This window comes from Athene cunicularia (genome assembly GCF_003259725.1).
Source record: "Athene cunicularia isolate RWA chromosome 5 unlocalized genomic scaffold, athCun1 chr5_part3, whole genome shotgun sequence".
NCBI classification, from domain to species: domain Eukaryota; kingdom Metazoa; phylum Chordata; class Aves; order Strigiformes; family Strigidae; genus Athene; species Athene cunicularia.
Window position 1 is genome coordinate 6,960,056 of NW_020799103.1, and position 24,907 is coordinate 6,984,962.

General features: G+C 38.0%; 1 protein-coding gene across 3 annotated transcripts in view; it reads right to left on the reverse strand.

Annotated features, from left to right (window-relative positions):
- Positions 1-24,907, reverse strand: part of NELL1 (neural EGFL like 1) — a 290,337-nt gene that overhangs the window by 182,524 nt on the left and 82,906 nt on the right. For all 3 annotated transcript variants that reach the window (XM_026850770.1, XM_026850769.1, XM_026850768.1), the window contains exon 11: positions 17,831-17,959. In XM_026850770.1, coding sequence (XP_026706571.1) covers positions 17,831-17,959 — 129 coding nt within the window. The remainder of the gene's footprint in view (positions 1-17,830; positions 17,960-24,907) is intronic.

Genomic DNA, 24,907 nt, shown 5'->3' on the forward strand with positions numbered 1-24,907 from the left:
TCACAACAAAGTGACTTTGAGGTAATGAACAAACATCACTCATTCTTTTACAGGGGTAAAAAAGGTGATGGAGGGAAATGCAGGAAACTTCGTGTGAGTGATTAAACGGAAACTCACAACACAAACTGTGAAGAACATAACGATTTGATCATACACTAACATTTATCCTCGTGCTTACATCTCACTATTCATATATCATTCAAGCCAACCATGATGGTGAAATATTTAAAAAGTTGGCTTCTAAATGCAGAGGAACATAAGAACAGAACACTGCATTTAAGACAAAATTCATCTGAACTCTTTAGGCAATGTTCAGTTCAATACTTCACAGCTGTAACCCAAGCATAATCCCTGCCTCACTATGTACTGACGACTCTGCTCTGGGGTTCTCTTGCACTACAGTGCTAGATGCTCACAGGAAAAAGCTCCTAAAACTTTTAATAAGTCATACTTCATCCATGCATATACTATCATGTCAGCACACAATCACAAGCCACCTCACGAGCAAAAAAGTTAACCAACATACTGACTACTGAGCTGAACACCAGAGCCCAAAAATGTTAGAGAAAGCAAGAAGCTGGGTGCTGCAGAGGAGTCATCCCAAATCGAACTGAGGGTGCTTCTCAGATCAGAAGAGTCGCAGAAGTGTAACAGGGAACAGCTTTCAGCTCTAGCTTCTTCCTCAGTAGCCAACCAGGCAAAACCAACACACGGAAAGGACATATCAAACCGTACTTAGCAGCCCTACGCAGCAATTTTTTCAGTTCTATCGCATGAAGCCACACAAGTCAATGTGAGTCCAAGTTCACATTATTTAGATTCAACAGATTTAATCGTACCTTCTCTACAGTTTCCTTGACTGATTTGCCATTTTCTATCAAGTTTGTCTTCGAGGGCTATCATGTACTCTTCCTATTTTACCTACAATCACTCATTTCGTGCCAAGAGGTTGATTCCCAACTAGAATTAAATCATGACAGTCACCTTTGACAATTCATTACCAAAAAAAACCCCAAAACAAAAACCAAGCAGAGTCACTTAGTCTCTCACATTGCACTCGAGATTAGTTTTCCATTAACAGTATCACCCCAAGCATAACATTCCCTTCAAAACCTCCTTGGAATAATTCTTTTTCATGATGCCTAAAAGCCCTGACAAATGGTTCGGCTCAAGGTGTACTGCAATGAGTTCCACATTTTTGCATTTTTTCACCTGTCTCTGATTTGCTGTTGTTATCTCCTGACAGTGTTTGACACGGGGCACTATGCCACACTGCAGCTCTCCCTCGGGTGGAAAGGAGCCACTGCTACCTTCAAGTACCTGCCGGCCCTGTGGAGCAGGGCAGAAGGAAAATCCCTGCTGAGACCTCATCTTAACCTGGGCATCCCAGACTTCCTCACTTGGGAGCAAAGTCTTCTGTAGAAGCCGACAGCTCTTGATGAATTCAGAACTTACCGAAACTTCCCACTATTCAGAGAGAGATGCCTCAGCCTTACTTTCATCACCACAACCAATGCATGTCAACAGAATTATTCTAGGTTTACAAAAATAAATTTTAAAGCCAAAAGTATCCACTTAAAAAAAAGTAGGATTTTACTTGAGCAAAAAGGAAGCTGTTCTAGGACTTCAGCTTCAAATCACATTCCCACATTTTTTTCCTCCCACTTAAAACACGGTCTCCTGTCTTACACTTAGGTTATAAAGCCTCCTGGAAAACGAATCCTATTTTTATCATACATCTGAATAACACCTATCACAGTGATAGACTGTATCCAGAAACATGTCCCAGACACTGTAGAAATAAAAGCAGTTATAAGCACATGTAACTCCTCTATCTTTAGATCTTCCCATGCCATGTGATATATACACTCACTGATATATCTAATCATGAGTAAGAAAAAGATCCCAAGACTACAATGGCATCCTATAGCTACCTTAAAACTGCAGTGACATCTCTTAAGGAAGGCTAACTATAAAACTAGAAAAAACAAAACACTGAGATTTTAGTGGCACACCACAAGCACACAATCAGTTTAACTTCATTTTATATATATATATATATATATACACACATATATATACATATATATATACACATATATATATATATATATATACACACACACACACACACACACACACACACTTATATACATATACAGGCTATATCCTGTAGGTATATGGTAGACATATACACCTACAGGAGATATGGTAGGTATATATGCCTACCATAACATCACATTATTCCTACAATTCGGCTAAGCATTACCCAGCAGTTCAGTCCTGCTGTTGGTTAAACACCTGCAACAAAAGTATATTCTCAATTTTTTCAAGAAGCATTTTTTTTCTTGATACAGCCAAGCAACAATCTAATATGCCCCACTACATAAAACCGACCTGTGATAAGACATACAACTGACATAGGTTCAAACAGAATTCCCCTAGGGTTTAAACTCATCCCCAATCAGGAATATCAGAATAGCATCTGATGCTGCTGCAGTTAAGACAGCCCTAACTCACTTCATCCCCTCTAGCTCCAAGTTTAACAGATGATACAGTCTTTTTGTCTTATAGGCCAAAATATCTCCTTACTGCTAGATATATTTTTCAAGGAATAACAGTGCCAGCTTTATGCTGCTTGTTGAATACTTATTTTGATGTCACAACAGAAAAAAAATCAGTATCTTCTCTTCAACTTAATATTCTTCTCCAAGACTTAACTTAAATTGCACCAATCAGTGAGGTTATAGCTTCAGCAGATTTTTTTCAACTAATGCAATTTGAAAGGGAATAGACAGCTCATGCCCCCCGTATCCTTAAATCAGAATGATGGTATAATACCGGCATCCCAACTCTCCAGTCCCAGAAGAATCATCTCAGTCTCCTTTAAGTTTTTTCTCTGAAAGATGGGGAGTTATCAACTGTAACAGAAACTCATGCAAGTTAAAAAAAGAAAATACTTTACTACAAATGGGTTGATTTTCCCTCAAGATCTCTGATTTTCTTGCTGTTTCTAACTTTGACACTTTCTGTCTGCCTCAAGTTTTCTCAGCATCACCAAATCCTGAGAATTCAATATGCCTACTGATTTCACAGGGGTCAGATTAAGGCTGTGAAGAAAATGAGGGAGAAGTTCTCTGTTCTGGTAGTACCATTAAACAAAGAGTTCTCAAGTCAGTCACTTTAGAATTAATTAAAATACAGGAAAAACTACTGGGGAATGATTTATATGCAAAAGGGATTATGACTAATGCTAAAATGTTTACAAAATCAATGGGAATCTAGCACAAAACAGATATAGCTCAGGGGAATTCATATTGATTAGATTCCCATGTAGTCCAAAATACAGTTCTCTTTTCCATGTCCCTCATTAGTTCATTTCAACGTTTAGGTGAATTGCAAAATAGATGGAACTGAGCTCCAGCTATTTATATCATGTTAACTAAGAAAAAAAGAATTCTGCTCACCTGAACCAGAAATTCATTTGTTTCCAAATGTTTAATGAGAGAGGATAGTTTGGTCCACCTCCACATTCATCATCTGTTGCACATTAATGAATATCCAATAATGCCAATACTAACAAAGAAAAAACTGACAGAATCTGTTAGCACTCAGACTTAGTTGCCACCTTCCCCATGTACCCACGACATAAAACCAAGTACTCCTGGCAACCACAACAGTCTATGTCAAAAGCTGTACGTCTTTATAACTCCAATGTTTTGCAGCCTTTTAGTTAGGACAGCACTGACAGTAAAAGCAGCAAGGTGCTAATTACTGAAAGGTATGTTGCTGCACTGCAGCTGTTGAGTTGTCAAGCATCCGCTGCCCTACCAGTCACAAAGGTGTGTCATGTTTTAGCCAAATTTGATACTACTGTTTGTACGGAAAAATCATTAGATGAAAACCACACATAGTGGCAGTGCCAGGCTCTGAATTGATTCTCGTAGAGCAGAAAGACTGGAAATTGTGCCTCACATTCTTTCACAAACTGAATGCACTTCAGATTGCTGCTGACCTTTTCACAATAGCACTGATTCAGCTAGCTAGACTGAAAGGCAAAAAGCAAATAAAGTCACCTAAGGGGTAACAGGTTAAATCAAGCTCCAGAACAGAGCAAAAGGCCTGACCTGCAAAGGTTAACGTCACTTATGCCCAAGCAAATGGAGGAAACATTTCATTACCAACATAGTGGTTCTTAAATAGAATCACAGGATGGTTTGGGCTGGAAAGAACCTTAAAGATCATCTTGTTCCAGCCCCCCTGCCATGTGCAGGGACACCTTCCACCAGCCCAGGTTGCCCAAAGCCCCATCCAGCCTGGCCTTGAACCCTTCCAGGGAGGGGGCAGCCACAGCTTCTCTGGGCAACCTGTGCCAGGGCCTCACCCCCCTCACAGGGAAGAATTTCTTCCTTACATCTAATCTAAATCTAACGTCTTTCAGTTTAAAACTGTCAACCCTTGTCTCATCACTACATTCCCTGATAGAGTCCCTCCCCAAGTTTCCTTTAAGTCCATGAAGGTTCCTCTAAGGTCCCCCCGAAGCCTTCTCTTCTCCAGGCTGAACCCCCCCAACTCTCTCAGCCTGTCCTCACAGGGGGGTGCTCCAATCCCCCAACCATCTTTGTGTCCTCCTCTGGACCCGCTCGCGCAGGTCCGTGTCCTTCTGCTGTTGGTGCCCCCAGAGCTGGACACAGCACTGCAGGGGTGTCTCTCACAAGAGCAGAGTAAAGGGGGAGAATCCCCTCCCTCACCCTGCTGCCCACACTGCTCTTGATGCAGCCCAGGATACAGTTGGCTTTCTGAGCTGCAAGGGCATGTTGCTGGCTCACAGTCACCAACATCCCCAAGTTCTTGTCTGCAGGGCTGCTCTCAATCCACTCATGTTTGCCCAGTTTTCCTTTTTGTCATTTAAGGAAAGATACAAATCCATATAAGTACTGCAAAATTCTTTTTGCCTAAGAAACTCACAATGGAAAACAAACCCCATATTCTAGTGGTAAGGAAGAGCATCAGGGAGAGAAAATAATCAGGGTTGTTCCTACTTCTGGAAACGGGAATGCATCAGCAGCAATTTCAAGCTGCCATAGCATCCCATGTAAGCCAATTACCAGCGTGGTCATGACATCACGAAGCACTGAATCAATTCTGCACAAAACTGGTTTTTACTGCCTTATGGATGGCGGACTGGAAAGCAAGGAAAGACAGGCCTGAGTGATCTGCTACCGAGGAAACAGAAAAAGTGGAAAAGGCAACAGCTACTTCTTGAAGATCCACCACAATGCCAGGCTCTACTTTATAATCTCTTCCCTGAGCAGCAGAAACACCACTAAGTCCTGTGTCTTGGCTCTAACACATAGAAAACAAAGAGTAAGAGCATGGTCAACCTGTCACGATGGAGGTCTGCTGCCTTGGGAAACTGCCTCCATTGCCTATGCCTCGAGCCAGCCCTGAGGCAAGCAGCAATTTTTCAGTGCAAACTCTTTGCAAATTAGATCTTCTCTCTTTTTGCAAAACACAGCATGTCTCTGAGCTAACACTAACTCACATTCATGTCTGAAGATGCTACTGTGTATTCATATAATTATCTCAGCACTAATAGCTACCACTACGCACAGACGCATTCTCTGGTGAAAGCTTGAAGGGAAAATATGAGTCATAAGAATTAGGGAAACAAAATAATGAAAATGAAGATGAGAGGTAAACAATCCTAAGGAAGATGAGAGATAAAAAGGAATTTTTGCATTGCCAATTTCATCCTAATCATTTTCAAGCACTTTCTTAAGCCTGTAAGTAGAGAGAAAATAATTTTCTACTACTGAAGCACAGTTATCCCTACAGGGACAAGTGGTATGAGGCACAGAGAGCTTCAATGAGGGAGTTCAGGACAAGATATAAACACAGCAACATCTTCAACACAACCAATAAGAAAAAAAAATAGGTTAATAAAACTCAATTAATCAGAAACTATCAATAGTGAAAAGGAAAACTGAGATGTCTAATCTAGAAATGAAAGGAAGAAATTAAAAGAAAGTGCTAAGAAGAACAGACAGTGAAAAAATTTCTACAACACCCAAAAATTTACTCTTTAGATATAAAGAACAGATACACTAACTGGAAAAATGGTAAGGTAACTTTCTGGAAAAAATTTGGAATCCTAAAAATATTGTAAGAGTCAGCAAATCAATAGGAAATTAACATCAATGTAAGAGTTATCTTTATAGATGCTGTCCATGCTTTTCTACTATTTTCAATTACTTTAATCAAAGTCTCTTTCTAACTTTTTTTCACTGTTTTCTTCAGCCTCCACAAAAATACAGGTATGAAAGAGCAGACTATTAAATAGAGGTAGATGTCTTAGAAAAATGCACTTTTTGAGAGATTTTTTTAAGAGGTAGCTACCCACCTAAATGAAATTGATTTGTCTGTCAAAAAACTTACAGACTAAGAGGAATTATCTTTCTAAAAATTAAATATGTACATGAATATTTTATAGAATGTCTTTCCTCAGTTGTCAATAATTTTTAGTTAAAAAAAAGGAAAAAACAGAAAACATTTCTTGCTATATAAGCAGTTTGCTTCGTTCTCTTCACTTACTTCAGCCAGTTTTGCAGTATTATCGTGCTGTCCCTCACCAATTACCTTCACCCAATAAATCTCACAATACCCCAGCAAGACAACAAAGGATTTTGTTAACACTATCATCCCAGTTTCCAGACAGCAAACCAAAACAGAGAAACCTGCACAGATATAGGCCAGGAAACAGATGGATCCTACATCCATGAAGGCCCAAGGTAAAGCTCCTTTTCTAACTGGGACAGTGCAGTTGGAGAAAGCAGTCTCATTTTTAGTTTCAACTACAGCTCCTCGTGCAGTACAATAAAAGAATAATATATTGCTCTTTTTCTTAATTAAATTTATAAATGTGTTTCCATAAATGAACTGCATTGAAAAAAACAGGGAATTGATTTATTATTTGAAAATAAAACTTAATACAAATACATAAAGCAAGTATGTCTCTATTTCAGTTGTGAGCAGAAAGAAATATATTAAAATTTCTATATGCCTGTGTAACCCTACTACATCTGGATAACGTCAGAAACTCAGTGCCTCTTAATAAATTCAGAATAGATAGCACTTAATACAGACACACCCTGTACAAGCGATGTACAACTCAATTCCAAATTAATCTGAACAGAAACCATAAAGAGAAATGCCAGAAAAGGATGCAAAACATGCATGCTGAAACCGTAAAAAGAAAGTAGAGAGTTAACCATATAGCAAAGCCCTAGGTTAGCAGTAATGTCTTTTCCAATTATTTCTTAACTTTTGTACTTGCTTTTTATATGCACATTAGTTTGAATACCCCGAACCATATCAGTAAGTCGCTTACTAAATCTTGCGGGAAAAAAATGTGTCAATATAAACTGACATTTGTCATGGATTTAGAGAATCTTGTACTTTTAGAACCAATTTTGTTTTTCCATCTACTGCAAACGGGAAAAGGCAATAGATAATATTTACTGGAACAGCCCTCAGTTATGCTATGACCAAGGGCGAAACACATTTTCTATTAAAATAGTAAAAAATAAATATTTTTATGAGAAAGCAGATGATCTTTCCATTTAGGTTGGGGTTTTTTTTTGACTGAAGGATAAAAACTTAATTTCATTGAGTAGTTTCCAAAAAAAATTAACAGTTGTGGGGAGAAGGGGATAGTTGTTTGGTTTGTTGCCCTTTTTTTGTTTTTATTTCACAACTAACTTTAGGTAGAGCAAAGCCTTTAATATTAATCATACACATGGTCAACACAAAACATCTGCTAGATGTCCTTCTCTGAATGCAGCAAGGCTGCTGTATTTGTGGCCTATATTATGGACTCTGGGCACCAAAAGTTTCCTGGCTCCCCAAAGACCTAGTCTTTCATTTTTAGCATCTTTGTAGCAGCATCCATCTCTGTTACCTTCTCCCAGGATGAAGTGCTGAAGCTTTGTGGCCAGGCAAAGTGCCACTGTGTCCTGCAGGATTCTCTACAGACTTAGAGAGCTCAGCATCTGGTCAAGAAGCACCAGAGCCTGAGACCAACTTGTGCTGAAGCTACTTAAAGGGTTAAAAAACAATTATTTTTTAAAAATTTCTTTGACACACCACAGCAGTGAGAACAGTTCCTGATGCGTTCAATGCTATTTTCTTCCAAAATCTCTAACATTTATACACAAACCTGAACAAAATTAATTTCTACACATACTTCACTGCGTCCATTACCTCACTAGGCTGAGACATGGGTCCTCTAGTGAATCAAGACTTTCCCCGTGTTCCCAAAATTGATGGGGGGATGGGGGATGTTCATTTCAGTTTGTAATAGATCTTGCTGTAGGACAAGTGCACATCTTTCCCTCTTCTGACCTGCCCATCGCAACCTTATACTTACATTTAGACAGCCTGGAACGTGGATCTGCTGTTCTATTAGCACATTGCCAGCACAGACATTGAAGCAAGTAGATGACATCATTTACAACATGCATTTTCACATGGTCACAGTGAAGCCAAATCCAACATGTTATCCAAAAACTTAGATAACTGGAAGCTATCCAAGAACTTCTATTTGGACAATGGATTCCATGCCCCCAAAGTCATTCTTTAACATCAATGGAGAGGCAACTTGTGCATCAAAACCACACATCGTTTCTTTCAAGTAGCTGAAAAAATGTTTACAAGTACCAGCATTTAAAAGACATTACCTTTTTCTCATTTCAAGACTTACAACTATTTAAAACAGTTGCCATCTCTGCATTCCCAAGCACTGCAAAAGGCAGCCACAGAGAAGCAACAATACCTAATGTCCCTCCAGCGCTCTCAATGCAAAACACAGCACAGGATAAGAGATAATAGAATCACTAAAAAAACTTAGGTTGGCAGTTACCTCTGGAGATTTGACATTCCAAACTGCTTTTAAACTTCACAGGTTGAGAAAGTTGCTATTGTGTCAGATTCTGGGTAACTAAAGGCTTTTATGCTGCAGCAGGAAAACACCATTTTGCATATATACATACACAGACATATGTCATTTTTAGAACAATTCTAGTTTGGCTCCAGATTTTGAAAATGGCAAAACCTCAATACCTCAACCTTTAAGTGCTAAGAGCTAAGTGTGCAATTTTTAGCAACATCTATAAAAGCACTGGTAAGTGGCTTTCACTCAAGTCCAATCAAAACTTCCTCATTATATGCAAATATTTCTCAGCATTTTACAGTCCAGCTCAACCACAAGCAAACTTCTGATCATCACTACAAGAACAACTCAAATTTTTTTTCTTTGCTTTGCTACCAAGTGTTTGAAGCAAACACTTCCCTGATCTAAACTGCCGCAACTCCAATAAAAACTGTTCCAAATTTTTCTCCTCTTCATTGATGTCAGCAGAAATGTGACAGGAGCTATACTGTGTCATAACTTGAGGAAAATTTTGGCAATATCAGGATCAATATAAGGGCTTAATGAGTAAAGAGCAGCAAGAGCTCTTTCTGCTCCCAAGGAGTAGCACATACATATCATGTCACCATTTATTGAATGGATTTCTCCCTCTTTCAGTGCTGAAACATGCAGTGGGAACAATTTGCTGTAAGGGTTGCTATAGTAAAGATAATGGTCTCCGTGATAAGATGCTGACCCAGAAAGAACATACAGTAATTTTTCCTACTACCGGTTAGCTTCTATTCAGATTCTGACACAATTAGTAGCCAACAACATGTCACTGGGCTTTTTTTTAACCCATCTAAAAATGAGACAAAGTTCTATTTTTAAAAAGTAGTTTGAAGTGGAAAGTGCAGTTTAGGAGGCACTCATAAACTCTAAGCCACGTCGTAGAAAGGCTGGCCTAAAGAGAGGCAGTCTGCTCCATCTCTGCTCCTACCCACCCCTCCTCCCCAAAGTCAAAAATACACAAGTGCACCCTGCCCCCAAATCTGGAATGTGGGCACAAAGACTCAAAATCACAGAATTCATTTAGGATGGAAAAGACCTCTGAAGATCATCTAGTCCCATCACAAACCTAACACTGACCGCTCTCAAGATCATGGAGGCTGAGCACAAATACAGATCGGAGAGACAGTGAAGTGCGTAAAGACAGACGGTGAACTAGGCCAGTATTGTCTCATTTTGTGTTAGAAATGATCAGTCTCTTCTTGGCAAATGACAAAAGTAGAAAGCAAAGTTATATGTGAGATATCAAATTATCTCCAATACAATTCTGAAGAATGCAACCCCAACATTTAAGAGCATTTGTTGAAGGGGAAACAGCATCCCCAATCCCTCCATGTGTATGAAAATCTCAACAGCCTTAGAGCAGGATTTTTCATTGCCATTCTGAAGGGGTGAAGAGGTTCTTTTCCTTTAATAGCAGTGATTATAAACTATTCAAATGCAAGTTACCAACATAAAAACTGACAGTTGCAAGGCTGAATTTCTTTGGAGCCATAATTATTTATGACACCTTATTACAACAACTCCAAAACATATGGTTACCTTATTAGAAATTAAAATCTATTTTCATATAAATCTCAGCATGACATTACACCAAAAGAATTAAAGTTACTCCAGGGGATGGCACATTATTTCACTTTCCAGGGTTTGGCAGTTGGAATATGAATTTAAACTAATTTACTTGTAAATATAAAGCAGTTTTGATAACACAGATGATACATTTAGAGCCATATAAGGCATAAACATCATTTTCCAACAAGCTCCTCAATCTTCTTAGTATAAAAATTTTAATATTTTGTTTGACAACTTTCTGTCCACTAGCAAGTATATCATCTCTGCCTTTTCATGTATGCGCTTACATGGCAAGAAGGAGGTACTATTTTGGTTTTAATTCAGTGCTCTCCACTAGCAGCTCACAGCACAAGGAAAGTGCAGTCTCATTTATTAAAGTCCATAAACTCACAAAATGCAGGAGACTGACAAGTGCCTGCCTTGTGATTATGAAACAAGAGTTCATGTAATGGTTAAGGTAGCAATTTAAAATACAAAGTCTTTCTCTATGAAAACAGTAAGCAGGACAAATGTACTGTTTGCATTGTAATTACCAACAGAAGGGACTTCCACTGATAAATAGGATTACATACATCAGTGGAAGTTTAAAATTGACACTGTCAGGTAACTGAAAGTCTTAAAAGGTAGCGTGTTTCAAAGAAACTGAACTTTAAAAAAAAAAACGCAACCTGGCATCAAGTGTTTATTAGAAGGGGGTGGGGGAGTTGTTCATTTGGGGTTTTCAACATAGGAGGTGGGTTGGGGTTTTTCCCTGGAGGTGTTGTTTGGTTTTGTTTGTTTTTTGGGGGTTTTTTGGGGGGGGGGGAAGTCTCCATGTGAAGACTTGGTTCCAACTGAAACGCTGCCAGTGAGGTAGTCTTTGCAGCAGACATGATGATCTTGATTGTAACATTTACAGATTCTTCTCCTGCCCTCCTTTTTACTATGGTTTCAGCACAGAGAAAAATTCAGTGCATTTGAGAGGAACGCAGTCATTTGCCATCAACATTTGTCCCATTTTCTTACCTTTAGGTAATTTCATGAAGTACCCGGTATGCATATATGTACACCTGTGCAGCACAAAACATGTTTATTATAGCACACAGGACTGACTGCAGGAAATAAGGACATCTTGTGAGGCTGGTTTTTCGAGAACAGACGGATTATCATTAAAAGTTGACCCAGAAGTCAAGTCAACGGACACCAGCCAAAACCACAGGCATACATCACTGCCACACAGAAGGTTTATACGATACCACATAATGTTAATGTGGCCTCCCAAGCCACAACACAGTGAAATTAGAACAGCTGCAATGAAATCACTACAGAGGAAGAGGGAAAAATTCAACAAAATTCAACTTACTTTACACAGCAAGAAAAACATCAGCTGTGGAAACTCAGTGGACTGCCAGCAGATTTTTACTCTGAAGGCCATATGCAGGACTGGGTTTATTCTTTTTCTGTTTAAACTGCTTCTGAAAGGCTCTGCTCACTAAACAGCTATTTACATACGGGATGTGATGAGTCAAAGGATTAAACATTAGAGGTAAGATTTATGAAGCGCTCTCATCTTCAGAACCATAACAGAAGCCTCACTGTATGATGAAAAATATTCTTGTTCCTCTGTGTTTTGCAACAGAAGTAAACTTTTATTGTTGTTTTTTCATGAAAGCATGCTGATAGCAAGGTCTTTGCATTTGGAACTAAATCATTCATCTTAAAAGGCTAATTTTTCCTGATTTCTAAGACAATGGAAAAAACACCTTTTTTCCTCTGCATTTTGCAATTACTTTTTTCTACGTGACTTTCAGAAAACATTTTCTGACTAAATCTACATTAATGTATCCTCAGAACAGAATTTTTCAACATCTTTATGTACCTATCTTTCAGTAAAGAATTTTCCAAAGGAAAAGAAATAGAAAGCAGTAAAGGTCACTAATTTGTATGTGCCTGGAACATACAAATTAGAAGGAAATAAAACATGATTTTAGTTTTAAAATAACTAGCAGCAGAATCCTGAGGTTCCAAGCTTACTCTCTCTAAGCTTGAGAGCTTGACAGCCTTATGTACATAAGTTAACCAACACTCCTGTGTTGGGAAATAATATTGTTCTACAGATCTAAGATAAGTAAGAATGGGATCTCTTGCTTCACAAGCTCAAATACTGAGACAAATAACCTGCAGAGCTCTAAATCAAAACACATAAAAGACCAAAAAAAAAAGAAAAAAAGAGGAGGAAGCAAGATATTAGCCTTTGAATTTTAGTGTCAGGTGAGTGAGATACAAAGCTTTATCTAGTCCATCTTCAGAGGTCTTGGCCTGAAAGCAGAGCTCCCAGTGTCCTGGAGATGTCTCTAACCCTAAGGGCACCCACCGCCTGCCTGCAGCTCTCCTGGTGCCACCTGCAGTAGCAGGCTGTTGGAGATGGGAGACTGGATGCCTGGCAAGGGAGCAGAAGGTACAGGAGAGCACGGCAGGGTGGTACGGCACACCAAGCAGACAGCTGGCCTGGTCTGGCCACGCTGCATGCCCAGGGCCATGCTCAGGGGCAAATGAGCACTCTTGTTTTCTCCCACAGCTTTCATTCATCTTCACGCCATCTCCCCAAAATCTGTCAGCCCAGTAAAATCATCCTAACTCTTCCTTATGCTATAAAAGGAGCAAGTTCTCTGAATTTGGCTAGTATTTCATAGCTTACGTGACATTTTTTGAAATGAACAGTAATTTGTTAACAACAAATTAAAATAACATGTTTGGAGCACAGAAGGGAAGGAGTGACTTAGTCAAGTTCCTTCTGAATGAAAGTCACAAGCGGTTCTGGAGCATTCTACCAGGATAAAAAATGGGAATATCTTTCACAAATATTAAAACATTTACTTCATTAAATCTTTAAGTCAGGGTAACAGCACTAAGGTGACCTCAATGGTCAGGTTTTGTAAGAAAGCTAACTCTACTGCCTGAATTAATCTCAGAAATATATTCTTTGCACATCTTCTCCTGTCACTATTAACCCATGCAACTTTACCAGTAAAGGAGAGAAAAAAAAAAAAAAAAAAAAAAAAAGGCGATATGAGGCATTCTCAACACTCCAACTGGCCTCAGAACATCTGGCCTCTTTGAGAGCAAAGCAGACGCACCCAAGATACCCTGTCCTAACCACTGCCTAACGGACTGCTTCTGCCAGAGAAGGTGTTTTGGTTTTTTATATTCTCGTAAAATAGCTTTATTTTGTTACCTGTTCCTAAAAGACAAACTCAGGTTCACACAGCCTGTTTTACAGTCTACATCAACAGCTGGAAGACATCCTAGAGAGCATGTGTCATCCTAATTAGGTATATATGGAAAGCACATCATACAATGAGAATATTAATCTTGTAGGTCCACTTTAGACAATGGATCCTTGGTCCACATTATCACAGGTGACACTAGTTAAGCACATGCTGTGTAACACACAAGACATCTTGTGGTATGCTACTGTATCACTTTTACGAGATGTTACTTGGGGGCGTAAAGTAGTTGTGTACCAAGGACTGAAGGTTAATAATAATGTTCTTGTTTCGTGCACTCGTGTCAGTGGAGTAGAAGCACGCATTTATCCTATCTATGAGGTTCAGATTTAAACAGCTCTCACAATGAATCAGAGAGCAACAACAATTAGGTAATGACTACTTTTGCGTCAACATAGCTTTACAGGTAGTAAAGGGTTGTTAATGTTTCAAGCTAAGAAGGTAATAAAGAATTCAGAACTGAAATGTGGCAGGAAAAAATGATTCTGCTTTTGCTCTTCACCATGAAATATACAGCAGAAAATTCTGTGTATATATAATATATAGCACCATTTTTTTTTCTTTCAGAAGAGATGGCTCTCTGCCTGTTAGCATCTAGAAAGCGGAGATAATCATGCTAGCAACAAGCCTGACTTCCAGCTGGTTTGGCGTGATTTTTCCTACTTCATCTCTGAGCCTCAGACTCTCCATTTGCTGACACTTTCCTGTCTCTTAGTTTACATTATGCAGACTGTCCTATTAGTATTTGTGAAGTAGTCACAGACTGTGGAGTTTTCAGTCTTTGAAGAAGCACAGAGTATGTGCAGGTCTGTCGTACGCATCACGTAACACGTCTGGAAGAATCAGCATGAGACTCAAATGAAATCCCCATTTTGGCCCTGGTTTTGCCACTGAACTCCTGAGTCATCTCTAACTCTCACGCATGCAAAATTTCAGCCCTCAACATAAATGCTCACATGTCATGTGCTAAACAGTCATTGCTGCAAGTGTGTACCCGCTGCTACAACTTGAACGCTTGCATCCTTCAGACACTGGCACTTGCTAGCTACTTGTGCAGTTCCCAGAATTTATCCATGCGTACATGACATAGACAAATGGACACTGTTTCAACACTTGTGCCCAAGTATCCCCATCAGTAGTTAAATCTCAGTCAACATGATTAACAGAAATATCTCTATGTGTATCTCCGCAAATGATGAATGCTCTAATTATGTCTCATATGTGCAAGACAAGTAGGCAGATGTCAAAAAAAACCCCCTAACTTTTCTGGTTTTAAGTGAAAACAAAGCTTTTACAGAACACAGAGAACCTCCACATATCTCCTTGATTCATGACAAGCTCCATTTACTTGTTTGTTTTCTGAAACTGTCTTTCCTAAACACATCTATGTTATTTCAAAAATGGAACACATATAGTGAGTGGTTATCCTGTATGTGTATTTTGACATGAGGAGCTGCTAACTACTTGAAAAGTAGTTACCGAGAATGAATAGTAAAAGCCTCTCAGATTTTATTTATTTTACAAATGTGCTGATGCCAACTCTCTAGCAGTTAGAATCTTTATCATTTTTTTTCCACCATACTGCAAATGTGAATATGAATTCTTAAAAAATTCTTTTAAAAAAAGACACAAAAAAGCAAAGCAGATGAAAACACAATTCTTCAAAGATCTTACAAGATCAAAATGATGCCATAAGGTCCGGCAAGATAAAACTGCATGAATAAGAATGAGCAGAAATAACAGCAAAAACATAAGTAAGGTAAAATAATACCATCCATTAGAATTCACACACACGAGTCCTTCAAATACATTGGAAGACATGAGAAATCTGGAAAGCTCCAAGTTAATGATCTGGAGCACTCTGAACTAAGGTGCCACTTACCAGCACATATCACGAGTATGAAATAGTTTAACCTTGGCATCTCAGAGGAAATGGTAATCTTACGTGTCTTTTAAGTTTAAAGGCTTAGGAATGATGAAGACAAATTCAGAACCATAGCAGAGAACAGTATCCCTTGCTTCTATAGATGTCTTGTAAGTTTACCACTTGCTGTTCAGGTGTTTTGCTGATTTTACTCTTAGACAGTACACACAGAAATCACAAACTCCACCACAAAAAAAAGAAAAATCCACTCCATACTGTACCAACATCCTGCCAAATTGTACCTTCAGATATATGCCTGTGACATAATTTATTTAAATCACAGCTTCACCATGCATTTGAGAATATTATACAGCCAACTATGAAATGTTTCTTTTTAGCAGATTAAACACATAGATGAGAGAAATGAACTTAGAGAGGCACAGAAAGAAATTTTGCAGAAAGCTGTTCTTGAGGAGCAAAAGGAAGCTCTTCACAGGGCTGAAAGCAGTCTGCAGTTCCCTGCTAAAGGGTCTTCTCTTCCCTACTCATAACTACTCTCCATCTAGGAAATTAATAATTTCACAACACGCAGAAAGCACAGCTCTCATCTATCCCATGGTCCCAGGCAGCAGTGTTCTGTTCCCTCGTGTTTCACCCACATGTGTAAAAGTCAGGGATTTGATTTGCCCTCTAATGCCACACAGACCAGGTATGCTGCAATTCCTAGTAATTTCCTCAAAAAGTTCTTTTTCCACCACTATCAGTAATGCCCTGCCAACATCTCCAAAACTATTTGAGTCAAGATCTTTAAATTTTTCCCATAGAGGAAAAAAGGGACAGTCTGCTACTAGGTGGTGAATAAAAAGACTCAGCACTTATTTAAAATAGCAAAAAAGAACAAATACTGGATTCTGTATCGTAGCTGATAGAGCCTTGTACTGTCTTCTGATTTCTGAGAATTCCTTGCAGTACCTACAAAGCAGCTCTTCTCACAGTTATTCTGTACATATATTTCTCTATATACAGTGTATCTGCTGCCTAACCTTTAAGAAATGTGTATTTCCCCAGTCATTGAAAGTGCATATATAGGATGACTCAAGTTTTTGTTTGTAGACAACTGACATAGGATTTATAGTTGCAATTTACTGAACAGCTTTATAAACTGCTATTTAAAGCAATTCTGTTCACATACACTAAAAAGTCTTTTTATGAAAGCGAGATCATTTAAGCCCAGTCCATGCATGTCTTTTTATTCTTTCATCCTGTCTTCCAATTCTTACAGTATATTTTAACAGCTTGTCAAAAATGCCACCTCCCTTCCATCACCAGTACTACTGGAAAGAGAATCTAGGGAAATGTTTTTTACAAATGAGTTCCAAAACTTCCTACAATGGCCAGAAGATTAAATATTGCACCCTGACGTACAAAGGCATTATAAAAAATAAAAAAACACACCACACCCACAATGCAAAGGCAGGAAGGAATGTGGTACATGTTGATTCATCAATTTAGTTTTTAATAAGTGCATCATAGCTATGAATAACAGCAAGCTCCAGGAAGCACCGAGGAGCAAAAAGGAGAATAATGCCCCATTGCATTCATTCCTGTGATGGAATAATACATCAACAGAAGTACCTCAGCTACACTCTTCTAAGAAATAGGTCTCTCTTGTATCATAGGAAAACCATTTCTGTAAAGTACCTGGCCCACAGAAGTACTTCAGGAAGGACTGTGTATCATCATTTCTATATTCAAGCCTCAGCCCACCTCCACACTTACCTTTCTCACAAATGTCAGCAGAATTCCCACTTACTAAATTAATGCATCTTATAAAAACATTGTTCTCCGTAAAACATTTTAGAAGGAAGGTGATACTGTTTGAAAAATGATATTTTAAAAATTTTAACGACAGTATGACCACGATGTGGCAAGGCACAACTTCAACAATAAAGCATGCCCACAGACAGGTAATCTGAATGGTCTAGCACTCCTTTAATCTTCAATCCATATTTATGAACAAAAAAAGGGCCCTTGTGATGTTCACCATCATGAAACTGAACGTTGCAATGAAATTAATTCATCAAACATTTATTTCATACTATATTTCTGAGTAGGTTGTTAATGGGGCAGGTCTTTGAATATTTTGTTTACCTTCACAATACGCAGAGTCCCCTTGGACAGACAGATAACCATTCTTGCACTCACAAGTAGCTTTTGTGTTCCAGTTTTTGCACTCCGAATTTTCACCACATCTGTGTCCCTCTGCACAGAAGTTATGGCCTGAAATACAAGGAACATGCAACCTGGTATTAAAACATGTTCATTTCAGATATTCAAGTTTAATATTTACATTGACTGTATTACTCTGAAAAACTTTGGCATGCTACATTCCAGAAATTCTCTCTATAAACCTAGCTGGTGCACACAGGCTTTTCGGATTCCTCCATGAATCCATTCTCAGGAAAAACATTTTGTTCAAAACTGTATTTGTATGACTAGTTGCAGTCAGGAGAAAAGCCAGCTTCAAAGCAGGAAGCCACGACAATACATTAGTCTTCTACTGAACCCACATAGGATAAAATGCCACCTTATCTCCAATTGCCAATAAGTGTAATACTAACTTACACTAAAAGGATAACAAAATTTAACATTTAAAAAAAAATCCTTCGCAGTTCTCTTATTATGCATCATCAAGCATGCTTTTGAAAAAGCAAAAATGACATGACGCATTAGAACACAAAACTTTGCTGTAGTCAAAACAGCCTCATGCACTGCTTTGTAATTCTGTCATCAAAAACTAGCTGGATTGTTTCTACAGTTTATAATTAATCCATGCATCGTGTTTTGTAAGGGAGAGTTTTTACTAATCTCTCCTTTTTCCCTGACACAAATTCTGAGTAGCTTCTTTGTGAACAGTTTCTTTTATTCCATACAAAGTCATTTCTACAAATATGACGAACTTTTCCACTGTCTTCTATAAAGGCACAACTGGCTGAAGTTCTTTCTTCCTGATTTTCAGTATTTCTCAAAGATGTGTCAAAATCTCTCTCTGCTGAAGGCTAAAGTCAAAGTAATTGCAACTTTATCACTTTAAAGGCACTCTGGAACACTGGGAATACTGTAGGAGATAACTAAATACCTTCCAGAATCTGACAACTGGGAATTTTTTTTCCCCCCATGTATTTTTGATGGATTTTTTGCTATTAATATCCAGGAATCAATTTCTATTTGCCTGAGATACATAAACAGTCATTTTGGTAATTCTTACCTTTTTCTGGATTTTCTTTCCTAGAAGGAGGGAAACGAATGAAATCCAGACATACCATCAGCTACTTGTATTCCAGCTTTCACTTACATGAATACAAGAACAGTTTCTGACAATTCTGCCCAGTCATAAAGGAGCAAACTAAAAGTTCTAGTTCACTAATTCTAAACTTAGACTTGACATCCCCTAAAGACAGCTAAGTAAAAGACGAGCTGGACTTCTAAGATCTAAATGTCAGATTCAGATCTTTGTTCATATCCCTTGCTTTGCTATTCTTTAAGGAACTTCGGAAGGCTTTAGCTTATATTAAATACAGTTTTCATCTACAGTAAGCAAGTTTTCACAGGGCTATCCTGAAGCTTTTCACGGAGAGGTTTTTTTATTTGTTTATAAACATGCACTTCAGTCATCTAGTAATTTAAAACTCGGGGTTTGTAGTTTTAGTGCACTCCAACTTCATGAATCTGATCATCTAACGTTGGGTTGTGCGGTCATTTTTTAAAAAATATGACTCTTGTTAGCAAGGAGGACACTTTCTCAGTGTCAACGTCCAACTCTACACTTAAACTTCAGATTAATTTTATTAACAACCAAGGTATCTTCCTTGTGCTCAGCTGGCTCATTCTTTCACTGTAGTCCAGCTTGCGAAAAAGAACCAACTCCACTAATGAAAATTTCAGATATCCCTTCTAGTCTTCATTCATTTCACAGTCTGGTAAAAATCACTCAAGTATCCCAGATACAACCTTGTCAAGCCTGGGTACATTTTATACCGGTAAAAAAGGGCTCGGTTACATTCCTTTAACCATTTATGCAATCACAGTATTTGACTTATCATTTTTGCCTTTGTAATTATAATCAAAGCTGAACACTGGAACCCGTCTCCCCAGACTTACCCATTCAGCATCTAATTTACACTCCCCAAGCAGGATTACTATTCTGTTGGCATTCTAGATAATACCCAAGAGACAAGTCTTATAACATTTTCTTTGTCACTGTTTCCCCTAAGATTATGACATCCTAGTCTAGAATGCTTCTTTATAATAATAATTCTCCTTTGAACTCATACACAGTATTAGTTTTATCTTTAATTATTATTGGTAGATACTACTACTCAGAACCCATGTAACATACCAGTGTATTAAGCTAGGTACTAAATTAAAATGTAGTATTTTTATAGTGTGAATTGTTACTACTGTCTTAGGATATTTTTAAAATTTATTTATTTCTGTTTCTTCTCTTTCATCCAAACCTGTAAAAAACATTTAATCTTTCTCAGCATGTTTTTAGTTACAATAGTCCTTATATAACATTCTACATCAAAAAACTTTGTTTCTAAGCTCTTTTTATCCCAGGGAGTCAACATTTTACCTTGTGATCAGTTTACGGCAAATTTAACACTTACACTTAGCCAAAGGGATGGCTTCTCATGGTTAACTTTCATCCTAAGTCCCAAGTCCCAGATCAACCACTCTTCTCTAATAGCACTTTCTCCCAAGCACAAGCTGCTGATTAGTTTTCAGTATCACACCATAGCCCTACAAATTTTTCACTATTTCCCACCTCAGAAATCATCAGTAGATATGATCACTACCCTAACTATCCATTTTGTACCGCTAGAGCTGTCACCTTTTTTAAAAAAATTATCTGGAAAAAAACTGCTTTTGTTCCCTTGTTATCATCTCAAATATGAACTGTCGCCATTCAGAATCAGATTCTTTCTTATGTTTTCAAGCTTGAAGGCTGTTAAAAGAACATAGAAGAAAATAAGTAATGCTCCAGTTCTGTAACCTGCATAATTAGAGGCTCTAAAGAACTTTTCATTGTTCTCCTCTCATTAGGAATACACAATGATAGAACACCTACTACACTGCCTTGGCATTTATTATTATAAGACCTGTGAAACACTGTTTCCTGCCTTTTAAAAATGCTGACTAAAAGTTACCCAACTTCGATTTCAGAACACTTGTTCAATACCTCTCTAAGTGGAAAGCAGAAGCCATTCCTGTTAAGACCATGCATGGTGCTATGACACGGTACGTCAGCAAGCTTTTACAAAACAAATATCATTTAAGATTAACCAGCAGGAAAAAAAAATACAAAACAAACCAAAACACATATTTGATGGTATAGAAGAGTAAGGGCTCGCTGTGCCTCTGCCAGAGTAGACATACCATTGATTGGATCAGAGGCTTTACCGAATCCTTTGCTTTTGCAGTGAAGATGCACATTTAGCACTTCAAAAGAGCCAAGAGGTGCTCACCAAGTAAGGGTGGCTCTTGCATTTCTTAGACCCTGGTCTACCTTTCCCCAGCTGTAGTTTCAGAGGCCAGAAAGGAACAAAATGCTATCTATTCTATCTTAGCTCTTATTGGGTCTGAGGGCTTCTCCGGCTCTTCTGGCAAATAAAAGGCCACCTCATATTAAGACTGTAACATGAAGAAATAAGCTAGCTGCATTCTTTGCCCATTTAATAATCCCAATTCAACACCTAATTTAGCTAACTATTTTCATTTATTCCTATTCAGCAAAACAGTCAGGAGTACACACAGGGCCACTGACTGCAACAATCATGCTTACGTTCCTGACTAAACACGGACAGACTTCAGCACCGACTTAAACATCAATCTATTCATGGGAGCAATTGCTTATCCCCAAGCAAGCAGAATGGAAAAAAAATGCAAACATGTGATTTTTATTAATTCTTTGGTGTGAAATGGATTATAGGGTTCCTTTAAAATACCTCCACAGATGGCAAAACCACCCATTGATACTGCAGCGGGATCTCTGAATCTCAACCATGGGTGGCAGCGAGTAGAGGGCACACATTCCGATTGCCCAGGTGAAAAATAACTGAATTACTGAGACTTCAGAATATTCCGCAAAGTCTTATCTGAGACAGTCAGCTCTTCTCTAAATATAAGAAATGGCTTAAAATAGAATCATCAGATCTGAGCAAGCAGGCAATTGGAGAGGATTTGACAGAAGCACACAAAATCTTAAATAGTTCTGATAATCTAAACTAATTTCAGGCCAACACAGATGACAAGGCAAGTGAGCATGAATTAAAATTACAGATAAACACATTCAGAACAGATGTCAGAAACCATTTTCCCCACACATACACACATAGCCATAAATGTGCACAACAGCCCTTCCAAGTCATTCGAGGTGTTCAAGATACAATTCAGTACTACCAACGGGGGAATTAAATCTTGAAGAGTGTGTTTAGATTTTTGATGGGCCTGATGATGACCTCTGCTCCTTCCCCAAACATTTCTGATATTACTCTCTCCCTTTATCAAGGCTGCTGAAACATTTGTTCCAATTTTTCTTAAGAACATCTGTGTATCTTTTTACTTCTTTCTTCTGTCTGTAGAATGACCATTAATAAATGTACTAAAACAATTATGAAAAAGATCAGATTTCATGCTAGCAGACATACAACTATCATTCTGCAGCATCGGGAACTGTGCAACTGGGTAGGGCTTAGTGGTCTCAAGTCAGATTATCTAAAATTAAACATTTATTCCATTTTGGGACACCTGACTATTGCTCTTATTTTTCTAAGCTTCTTGACATCTTCAGGTTCCAGTTCCCAGAATCCACTTTTCCAAAGCAGCATGCTAAGCTAATTTGTGCTGTCATCTAGTTTCTTAAGCACCTAATATATTTGGTCAATTTGCTTAATTATTGATTGAAGAATATAAGAACTCATTCAAGACTACAGCTGGAATCAAGATATCTTATATCCATATCTGTTCTCCTTTTTTTATGGCCAACACTGATGTGCCTCATTTTTCTGAGGGTTTCCTCATAACATCTGTAATGCCTTCTGTACTACTTACAATATTCCTAGCTGTTCCCTTCAAAACTGTAAAACCCCTGTACTCTTGCTGTTCCAGAAGCTACCCTTCAGCAATCCACATTTCATTTTTCAGAGGCTCCTAAAAAGAACGCTGACGGTGCTTCCATTAATAGCATTAGCAATGTTCAAAAGGTCCAAGGTAATTTCAACCTCAAAGTCTTTACTATTGTTATGATTTAACCCCACACTTACTACATAAATGTGTAAAGTAAATCTGGGGGACAAGTCATAGGAAAAGTCATAAAATTTGCACCAGCAATTATGCTCTTTTGTGATCTGAATCTGTTTTTAATGAGTCATGAGCCATGAAGCACTTTGAACAGCAGCTTTTACGCCTTCAGAGACTCTGGTCCCAGAACTCAGTGGTCTGACATAAAACTCAGTAACTTCATAAATTCTTTCAAGCTGCTATACCAATGTACACCTTATTACATACTGCTTATTTGTGCACATTAGAATAATGGTATTGCACAACCGAATAAGCTTATATTTTTTTTTCAGATATAAAGCTCTTCTAAATCGTAAGTAACATTATGACTATGTTTAGAAATAAACTGATTCATATTTATCAACCTCCATTAAATCTTAATACATCTAAAACCTTGAAATAACTCATACCTCAGGAGTGAATGAGGAACATTCAATTTCTGAAAAAGCAAAACTCAGTTTCACAGCTAGACAGGGAGAGATGAGGAACACACTAACTGAAGAGCCTTCTCATCCTCTAATTAAAAGAATAAAAAACTCCTTAAAACAAAGCAAAGCAATACAAATAAGGGTGGCAGAAGCCCAGTTTTTAGACTTAAGTGATGTTCCCTGCCATAAAACGCACGCTTCAGCTCATCAGTAGGATTCTCCGCTTCCTGCTAACCAGCATCAGCAGCCAATCTAAATCCATCAGGCAAACCATATTACAGGACAGCAAATAAAAACTACTTTCTCCAGAAACCAAACAGTGCTCACTACTTCATTATTTTCTCACACTCTCTCTTTTAAGGAGAGCATGACTGAAACTGCTAGGGCTGTTAAGGCTATTCATACATACTAAAATTGTGAGCACAACAACATAAAAATTCTCTCATGAAACTTTATTTGAATCGCTCATTCAAAAGAGAAAAAATTCACACTTTCAAAATTATACACTGTCTTTGGCAAGGAGAAAAACAGCTAAAGGGAACAATAAAACACTTTTATGACACTATTTTTTGATATTAGATTTGTCCCTGGGCTATAAAATATGTAACAGGCATGCTGTAAGAAAAATGAGTTGAGTCTCAAAAAAAATACTAAAAAAATACATTTTATTACACAACGATTCTTTGTAAAATTGTAAAATTAACCGGAATTTCTATAAGCCTAAAAAGTCAGCTTAATTATACCATATTGTCCTGCTGAAAAGTACAAAATAGCACATAGGTTAAGCAGAAATTTGTATTGAAGCACACAGATGAAGGGAAAAAGTAGGTATACTCTACATGACATTCCGGGATAGATCCTATATACAGATCTGATGAGGTCCATTTTTGCATTCAGCAACAACAAATCAAAAAAAAATAGCTGTCATTGTACAGCAGAGTTCTTCCATACTATGCCTGCCTTGCTGTACACCTTATACAATCATTCTACTGAAATCCTGAAATTGGATTTTAGCAATATATTACCTTTTGCTATACTATAAACTCACATAGCAAACTTGAAGAAGAAAAGGTGCTGTTTACTGTCTTTACTTTTGTAACCATTTATAAACAATAATGACTATCCAGGAAGCCCACCAGCTGTGTACATTACAGTGTTCAACTTGGTCCTTTGCTGACTCACAATTTCCATGACCATAAACATCACAGATTTACTTTCTGCCTTGCACACCCTATTTTATTTTAGGCACTTATCTATTATTGTGGTAGGTATTACAGAGATCCCTGAAGAGGGTACAATCTCATACCACAGCACCATGAAGTTTCCATATTTCTCTGACTTTTTTCCTTCTGTTGATCCCCCACATTTATCCTTTTATTAAATGCAAATTCCTTTGCTGCAGCTAGAAAAACACAAGCTGCAAACCTCCCACCCTTACCCAATTCCTCAGAAGGTATTC